The sequence below is a fragment of the Punica granatum genome, chromosome 5, assembly GCF_007655135.1.
Source record: "Punica granatum isolate Tunisia-2019 chromosome 5, ASM765513v2, whole genome shotgun sequence".
In the NCBI taxonomy this organism is placed as follows: domain Eukaryota; kingdom Viridiplantae; phylum Streptophyta; class Magnoliopsida; order Myrtales; family Lythraceae; genus Punica; species Punica granatum.
Window position 1 is genome coordinate 15719381 of NC_045131.1, and position 10026 is coordinate 15729406.

General features: G+C 36.1%; 1 protein-coding gene across 1 annotated transcript; it reads left to right on the forward strand.

Annotated features, from left to right (window-relative positions):
- Positions 1 to 441: 441 nt before the first annotated feature.
- Positions 442 to 1962, forward strand: LOC116209020. Its single transcript, XM_031542591.1, has 3 exons — positions 442 to 882; positions 988 to 1098; positions 1261 to 1962. Exons 1-3 carry the CDS (start codon positions 442 to 444, stop codon positions 1960 to 1962), a joined length of 1254 nt encoding a protein of 417 aa, XP_031398451.1.
- The last annotated feature ends 8064 nt before the right edge of the window (positions 1963 to 10026 follow it).

Genomic DNA, 10026 nt, shown 5'->3' on the forward strand with positions numbered 1-10026 from the left:
CCTGAGGAGTTGCCAAATGGTCTACCGCCCTTGGGAGATATCTAGCACCATATTGACCTGCAGCCTGGTGCGGCCCTTCCGAACAGAACACACTGCAGGATGAGCCCGGCTGAACATGAAGAGTTAAGGAGACAGGTGGAGGAGCTTATCTCGAAAGGGTTTATTCGGGAGAGTATGAGCCCGTATGTTGTCCCGGTACTTCTAGTGCCAAAGAAGGATGGATCATGGCGTATGTGTGTAGACAGTCGAGCCATCAATAAGATAACGGTCAGGTATTATTTTCCCATTTCTCGCTTGGATGATCTGCTTGACCAGCTGAGTGGTGCTGAGATTTTTACGAAGTTGGACTTGAAGAGCAGCTATCAACAAATTCGGATTTGTGTTAGAGATGAATGGAAGACCGCATTCAAGACTAGGGATGGGTTATATGAATGACTGGTAATGTCGTTCGGGCTGTCGAATGCGCCGAGTACGTTCATGAGAGTGATGAACCAGATTCTGCGGCCTTTCATTGGTCGGTATGTGGTTGTGTATTTTGATGACATTTTGATCTACAGCGCCGACCCCGAGCAACACCTGGCCCACTTGCGCGAAATCCTCTCTGTCCTTCGACGCGAGAAACTATATGCGGTGTTGAAGAAGTGTGTTTTTATGAGGTCAGAAGTTATTTTTCTTGGTTATGTTGTTGCTGCTGATGGTCTGAGGGTTGACTCATCCAAGGTCGAGGCAGTTAGACAGTGGCCTAGACCAACGAGTATTACTGAAGTCAAGAGCTTCCATGGGTTAGCCTTATTTTACAGGCGGTTTATACCCCATTTCAGTAGTATTATGGCTCCCTTAACTAACTGCATGAATGAAGGCAAATTCGAGTGGATTGAGGGGGTAGAAACGACATTCTAGAAGATTAAGGAGCGTTTGACGACCTCCTCGATTCTTGTCCTGCCGAATTTTCAACAGCCCTTTGAGCTGCATTCTGATGCATCGAAGGTGGGAATTGGAGCAGTCTTGAGCCAGAACAGCAAGCCAATTGCTTTCTTCAGCGAGAAGCTGATGGGGGTGAAGGTGAGATACAGCACCTACGACGTGGAATTCTATGCTGTAATGTAGGCGGTGAAGCATTGGCGACATTACCTTTTCCACAGGGAGTTCATTTTGTAAACCGACCATGAGGCTCTGAAGCACCTCCATAGCCAAGATAAGGTGTCAGCTCGTCATGCATCATGGGTGGCTTACTTGGAGCGTTTTACTTCCGTGGTAAAGCACAAGAGCGGAGTCACTAATCGCGTTGCTGATGCTCTTAGTCGGAGGCATAGCATTTTGAGCAGGATGACAGTTGAGGTACCTGGTTTTAGTTCTTTTGCTGAGTTGCTTGAAGTCGACCCCTATTTTTCTGTGACGCTAGCTCAAGTTTGGGCTGGAGAAAGAACGAAATACGTGTTGCAGGATGGTTTTTTTTCCAGGGGAAATCAGCTTTGTATTCCTAATTGTAGTTTGCGAGCCTACATTATTCAGCAGCTACACGGCGAGGGTCATGTGGGGAGAGACAAGACCTTGCAGTTGGTCCAGTCATCGTATTTCTGGCCTACAATTCATAAAGAAGTGGAGAAGTATGTGCAACGCTGTAAGGTTTGTCAAGTGTCCAAGGGTACAACAACTAACGCAGGGTTGTACATGCCCTTGTTGATTCCCTCGCAGCCATGGGTGGATATCAGTATGGATTTCGTCCTCGGCTTGCCCTGTACCCAAAGAGGTAATGATTCTATATATGTCGTCGTCGACAGGTTTTCCAAGATGGCACACTTTATTCCGTGCAAGAAGACCACTAATGCTGTGCGAGTTGCTCAGTTGTATTTTCGGGAGTTATACCGTCTGCATGGTCTGTCAGGCTCTATTGTGTCTGATAGGGACACCCGTTTCCTGAGTTATTTCTGGCGGAGCCTTTGGAAGATGGTGAACATCTAGCTGAACTTCAGTACGACGTATCACCCGCAGACAGACGAACAAACAGAAGTGGTTAACAGGTCCTTGGGCAATCTGTTGAGAGGTTTAGTAGGGAGCATGTGAAGAGCTGGGATCAGAAGTTAAGTCAGGTGGAGTTTGCGCACAATCACGTTATTAATCGCAGCACTGGTTTCAGTCCCTTCCAGGTGGTCTATTCTATTACTCCCCAGGGACCCCTTGATCGGTTACCCGTGCCGGATAAGACCAGGGTTCATGGTAAGGCAGTTGACTTCGTTCACGGGCTGCAGGAGATTCATGAGGCTGTGCAGAATAATTTGCAAAATGCTGCCATGAAATACAAGGCTATTGTTGATCAAAGGAGAAGGCACGTGGAGTTTGAAGTTGGCGATTTTTTTGAGCTGTCCTTACGAAGGATCGATTTTCTGCCGGTGATTACCACAAGCTCGCTGCTAGAAAGATTGGTCCTGTGGAGGTCATTGAGAAGATCAATTCGAACGACTATCGGCTTAAACTTCCCAGCCACATTTGTACTGCCGATGTGTTTAATGTGAAGCACCTGGTTCCTTATACAGGTGATAGCTAATGATGCGGTAGAAGACGTGACAATTTTATGTTATTTGGGCATTTTTACAATTTTTAGGGAATAATTTATTTTAGAAAATATTTTATTTCCTTCGTTATAATTTCATTTTGCAATTTTTAGGAAATAGTTTATTTTAGAGAATATTACTGACGTAGCATACATGCGAGTAACCTGTCACAGAACCGTTGATTCTGCAGAATACTAAAACTACGACCTTCAATCCCTATTGATTCTTTGAATACCTAAATAATTGGTATCCAACTTGGATCGAATCCAAGAACTGGGCAAATAGCACAAAAACTCTAATTTTTATTAATAATCCAAAAACAACTCAACTACTTTAGCTCTAGGACTTACATCGCTTAAATATGAAAAACGAAATTATAACAAAGGAAATAAAAATATTCTCTAAAATAAACTATTTCCTAAATATTGCAAAACGAAATTATAACGAAGGAAATAAAATATTCTCTAAAATAAACTATTCCCTAAAAATTGTAAAAATGCCCAAATAACATAAAATTGTCTCGTCTTCTACCGCATCATTCTCCCCTGAATGGAGAGAATTCGTCCTCGAATTGTCATCGTCCGAGCTATCACCTTGATCTTCACGAATAGAGAGATTAAAATGCTTCTGTTACTTCCTCACTTGCCACTTGAATGCATTCTTCTCTTTGCGAACTCTTTCTCTTAATTATTCGTACATAAAATTTCGTACACCTCTTAGCCAATAAACACTTTCACTGAATCCTTGCTTTCTCGATCGAGTCACGTGCACTTCGACCAACTTTGGCAACTGAATAACCTCCGAAATCGGCACCGTAAGCATCCATGCATCTTTATTTGCATTGGAAATTTCTTCATCTAGAATATCCTCAATCTAAGCACAATAATGAAAAAGTTTATAACCTCCAACATCATTTAATACAGATTTATTGATAACGAACGTTGGTTTTCCTTGATCATCAAATACAAATTCTATAACTTCTTCTTGATCTTCATCTGGGTATATATCGAAAATTGGATTGGCTTTATCATATGATATGTCTTCGATCCTCCGATCCAATTTGTCATCCTCTACAACACGACGTTGATTAGCCGTTCTTCGGGGCGGCATTGCTGATCCAAGAGCAAACGCGGCTCTGATACCAACTGACGCAGCGTACACGCGAGTAACCTGTCACAAAATCGTTGATTCCGCAGAATACCGGAACTACGACCTTCAATCCCTATTGATTCTTCGAATACCTAAGTAACTGGCATCCAACTCGGATCAAATCCAAGAATTGGGCAAAGAGCACTAAAGCTCCAATTTATATTGATAATCCAAAAATAACTCAACTACTTTAGCTCTAGGGCTTACATCGCTTAAATAGGAAAAACGAAATTATAACGAAGGAAATAAAAATATTCTCTAAAATAAATTATTTCCTAAAAATTGCAAAATGAAATTATAACGAAGAAAATAAAATATTCTCTAAAATAAACTATTCTCTAAAAATTGTAAAAATACCCAAATAACATAAAATTGTCACGTTTTTTGCCGCATCAGTTATTGAATCAAAGAAACTGATGGAGGTGTCAATGGTTAGTGGGCATGAATGGTCAAGAAGAAGAAGCAAAGTTAATTACGATTTCTTGAACAAGGTGCTTTGCACACGCCCAGTTTAGTATATGTCAAAGAAACGTCATGCTTGAGAAATGGGAGGTAGTACAGTGACTAATACATTCACCTGATAACCTAGAGGTTCCAGATTCGATTATCATTAGTGGGACTACCCGTGCCCCTTTATTTAGATTTCTTTTTCATTTCCTTATGTCAGGCCATGAGCCTCCTATTGTAACAAAAAAAAAAAAAGAAACGTCACGCCCCATTTCCCGCGTCTTTTTTGAGCTTATCGTTCTCTATTATTTTCTTTTTTTTGCTGAGCACCTGTCTAGTTTAAACATATGCATATGAAATCATTGTTCTATCATCCTCTAAACTCCTAAAAAGTTGTCCTGCTTTTGTATATTTTGTGTGCCCATAAAGTGTTTGTTTTTTTTTTTGCTTTATTTGATTTTGTTATTACAAATCAAGAACTTTTCATGGTTGTTTCTATTAATTATTCGCTCCGATGGATTTGTACACATCTTTTCTTCTTTTCTTTTTTCTCAAAGACTATGAGGACGTCCACCAAAGGAAAGAAAAAAAAAAAGAGACCATGGGACTATTGATTAACTATTAATTTCTTCCATTTTGATTTCTGAGATTTGTGGGTTTCTCTTCCTATATCGTGATTATTGAGTTTTATAAAATCAAAATATCTGTTGATCACAGAAGGCTTAATTCAAGAAGAAGTAAGATTAATTTTATATGCGACTAATAAAGATACTTTTCAGATTGCACTTTCTTAGATTAACAAGTTAAATTCCTTTGTCTTTTTCTTTTTTTAATTGAAGGAATATTTTGGCAACATACTATGATATATTTATACAATTTATATATTTTTAATAATTCCTATTGAATTATTGACCCATCTTTCTCAAGGACAAATTTGTTTGTGAGGCTCGTTATCATTCTAATGCCCAAAAGCCACCTAATGCAGGTAAAATATATACGCCTTGACACCTTTAATATTCTTTGTTTGTTTTTCAGCAGCACACAGTTTATATATATATAATTTATAATTAATATTTCTTTAATAATTATTCAAATTGCGACATATTTTCGCTTTTTTTTTCTTCTTAAATTGTATGGCTTACGATAGTAGAAATGATGATTGATGAGTGTGCAATAAAGAGCTGGTGAGGATACTCCTATCCCAAGTTGTCTTTCGAATCCAAGTAAATATCTTATTGCAATCTCTCATTTACAATAGCCCTGTTTGTTGCTTTGTCCAAAATACAGTTTCTTTTATCCTGTGGGTGTTCGGGATTAGTTCAACTGAACTTTTGTTGAGTTTGGATCTGGATACTTGAAATGATGTCGGAGTTTATTTTCTTTGGGAAAAACTTCATGTCAGACTTATGTTTCATTGGAATTATGTTTCAAAGGACACTGGTGTAACTGTTGCTTCATGAATTCTTTGCAAGGTATCCCTAAAAGCTGTAATTCCACCTATCCCTTTCTTCAATGTTTGGACAATATGGTGTATGGAACCGAAGGACTTTGAGGACTTTGAGAATCTGGTTTCTTCTACACTTCAGGACTTTAGTTTAGCGTGGTCTCAGTGGGCTTTTGCTATTCATCGAGTGTTCCTTCTTTATCCAATTTGTGCTCCTAATCTTGCCCTTTTTTTATGTTTTTGTTCTCTTCTTTCTTTCTGTCGCCTCATTTGTGGTGAGGTGCCCTGTATACCCTTCGTGTACTCCATTTCTTTCACTCATAAATGAATTCTCATTTTCTATAATAAGAAAAAGAAAAAAAATCATGACAGACATACTGTTTGTTTTTCTCAGCTGATGTATTTTTCTCTGTTAATGTATATGGTTAATTCAGTCAGCCTTATGTGGAATTTGATAAGATGAAATATTTTGCTTGCTTGAAATGGTTTCCTTTTAAAATTGAAACTAAATCCTATTCAACTACATTGGTTCACCTATATATTGTGATTTCTAGACACATAAAGGTCAGCAAATGTACTGATTTTTTATATATATGGCGGTGATATTATTGTTTCTTTTGCATGTTCAAATTCTGTCCTATTGTTGTTTGAGCTGCATGGTTAGAGGTGAATGATTCTTTGTCACTGTCACTACACATGCTAAGCAATGTTGGATCTCCAAACGTTAGTCATGACTTTATCCTTGTATATATTTTTATTCATTTATTATGCGGTATTACTCAATTGTTGTGGGATAACTCAATAACTGTGCTGTAGATGAATGTTGATGTTTGGTTTTTCGACACTGAGGTATTATTCATCCTTATCTCTTTTTCTAGCATAAGCATTAAGCAATCTTTTCTAACCTACATATTATAATAAATATGCTTTTATATACATAGAATTATGTTCGATGCACGCTTGAAATGCAACACATAGGCAAGATGAGTCAAATGCACATTATAGATGGTGGAGAATAAGATCTTTACACTGATTAAACTAAATAGTAGCTGATGGGAAAGTTAGTCAGATTACTAGAGTCAGATTCTGGATATACCATTGCTAAAAATATCGTGATTACCATGGGAGATATTCCTCAGTAATTCGCCGAAATCCCTTCATATTTCATAATTTTTTTTCCTCCACTTGGTATTTGGAAACATCGGTTTCATGATTCTCTAAATTCATTTCTTTCCATTTCATTCAATTTTTTAATATCAAACATGACCGAAGTTCATTAGACATACGAAGAAAGAAGGATGCTAGAGGAAGGGGATTTGGTGCAGCAGCATAAGTCGTTGTTCGGAACCATAAGTTCTCGGGTTTGATCCTCTTCAGTGGAACTTCTGTGCCCCTTTATTTAACTTTGCTATTTCTATTCTTATACTGTCTAGACCATATCCTCCCTTATAACTGAAAAAAAAAAAGCATGTTGTTCCCTCTCTCTGTCTCTTTTTTTTTTTTTTTTTTTTTTTTTTCGAGCTGATGAAACCTCCTAACGGGCTTGTCTTATTGAACTTTGGACTGTTGAGGTTTCCTTCGAAGAAACCCTTTCTCTGGGCCAATGTCAACTTAATCTCTTTGCAACATGAATCTCTTAGCAATAAGCCCCTTATCTTCCATTAAGCTTTTTTTTAAGGGTAAATTTCAACGACACCCCCTATAATTTGTAAAATGACCATCGATAACTCATCCTTTCAAAATTAGCCACGTACGACCCCTGCTTTCGTTGATTTTTTATTTTTTCCCCCTAAATCAGGTCAAATTTTGTTCGGGTAAAGAAATCAGCTAATTGATCGGTTTGTATAGTTCCATGATATGGGACCCACGTAGCAAAGTGAATGTTATCTTTGTACCACGTCAGCGTTAAGAGGGGTAGTATGTGGCTGATTTTTGAAAGGAGGAGTGTCATATGCCAATTCACAAACTATGAGGGGTGTTGTTGAAATTTTCCCGTTTTATAATTATAAAAGAGATAATAAAAGAAAGGAAAACTAAATAAAAGAGCATAATTAATCTCAATAATGATTATCGAATTTAAAATCTCTTAATTATTAAGCGAGAACAACTATATAACTAAAATTTACTTGGATTGGATGCATAATAAATGAGACTGAGTACATAAGAAATACTTAAAAGAAAATTTAGAAAATATGGAAAAAGAAAATTAAAAAACAAAGATAATAATTAAATTTTTTTAATAAATGCAATGAATGTCTCTAAATATCCTACTCACTATGTTATAATTAAAGGAAAATTAAAAATGGAAAAAATTAAAAACAAAGAATAATAACTAAAATATTTAATAAATGCAATTAAATGTTCTTAAATCCCTTACTAATTACAATTAAGTGAAAATTTTTGTTATAATTTCTTAATTATATATAAGTGGTAAATGTTTATAAACAATTAACTTAATTTGACATTATAAAAATTGAGCGTAACTTATAGAAATTGATATAAAAATATTGATATTCCTGTGAAAATTAATGAAACATATATATAATTTATCATAAAAACTAAATATATATATGTATAAGCATATTAAAAAATGAGATTGAATGTGTTAAAATAAGAATCATGAACTATAGAAATGATTACCTTTTAATAAATTCTAAAACAATAAAAAAATATAAAAAGTATATATTAGGTTTGTGCACAGATACCATGTATATCCGGTACCAGTCAGAACTTACCCATTACGGTAGGTCCGGATAGCTCGTATTAAAAATGGGGTAGGGTCCGGGTATTAAAATAAAGAACCGATAAAAACCGATTTTGGTTCCTGCATATAGGGTATCCAGAACCGAAACCGGCACCCAAACCCGATAATAATTTGTCCTAATTATATTCAGATATATTTCTCCCTTTTACTTTACCCTCTTCCTCTCTCTCTATCTCTCTGTCTCTCTCTCGTGGTGGAAGATTCGCGTTCCTTATCGTCGGTAGCTTTAGTTCGACAACCTCGGTGAGGTCTGATCGTATTATGAATGTTTAGTTTTGTGGATAGATTGATGAAACATATTACTCTTTGGTGTAGATGTATTGTGGATTAATTTAAATCTATTTCGATATTCTGTTTTGCGTGATTACTGATTATGGATGAGACATTTTCGGTTTTATTTAGCGAGACAAAAAGCTTTATAGGTTCAAATAGGGGTACTTGGAACCTGTGGTATAATACAGGTTCCGAGTAGGTTCCAGTTTCAGGATTCAACAGGGTAAGGTCCGGTTTCAAAATCTTGGAACATGTTCCTTATAGGGTAGGGTTCGAGTATCGTGAAAAAAAAAAGGGTACTCGGACCTGAACACCCCTAGTATATAAGAAATAATATACATATATAAAAACATATATGTAGAACAATAACAATCCTTACCCATGAAGAAAGATTATATAGATTGAAAAAATGATACGATATTGAATAAAAACAATAAAAATATAAATGGAAGATTCCATAAATTTGAAAATACTATAAAGAATAAAAATATATAAAATAATATAATTAAATATAATACAAACTAAAATTGTGAAAGAAATTAAATGCATTTACAAGACATAATAAGAATGTTAATTATAAAATTATAATTGAACTATTCAAAAGCATTCATACAATTCTATTGAAAATTATTTTTGAAAATGGACTGTTGAGAACTTTTATTTTCAATAATAATAATAATAATAATAATAATTAAATTAATATATTAAACTGTGATAATTATTACTCGTACAAAATATAAATATATGAACACAAATCCGTGCAATTTACGGGGATTGAACACTAGTAAATATAAATATAAACTATATTATGAAGTACAGACTTAGCCAACGCCCATGAGGTGGTTTGACGCATGTTCTCATTGATCAACAAGGTCGCAATTTCGTGGATCAATTCGACGGAAATTGATGTACTTAGTACTTTTTGTTAATAAACCAAGTGTGTTTATGCAGGGCGAGCCCGTGAATACCTGACAACCCCATGTGTCCAAGTCAGTTCATGAGAAGCACACCTGCAAGTGCCCTCACCAAGGGCGCTATGCATCTAATGAGGATTTGAACCCACAGCTTCATCGCGACTATTCATGAGACTTACGCACGCCTTACAACCTTATATTAGTCCTCGGGGTGAAGTCTTTTTTTATACAATTTTGCATACATATATATATGTGTGTGTGTGTGTGTGTGTAAGTATATATGTTATGTATTCGATTAGTATTGCGAAGGGGAACATCAGTTTATATACCTATTTAATTTCCAACAGGTAAACACTGAATGATTGCTGAAATCCACCAGAAAATGAAAATGCAGTCAACGGAGGGAACCTGATCTCTTGTTGAATTAAGTTGCACGCTTGCCAGCAAACATGATATACATGGCCTTTTTCCAGATACTGAGCA

Coding starts and splice junctions, on each gene's coding strand:
- LOC116209020 (XM_031542591.1), top strand. CDS start 442: ATGTCGTTCGGGCTGTCGAATGCGCCGAGTACGTTCATGAGAGTGATG. Junction 883..987: donor AATTCGAGTGGATTGAGGGG/GTAGAAACGACA, acceptor GATGCATCGAAG/GTGGGAATTGGAGCAGTCTT. Junction 1,099..1,260: donor ACGACGTGGAATTCTATGCT/GTAATGTAGGCG, acceptor TCCGTGGTAAAG/CACAAGAGCGGAGTCACTAA.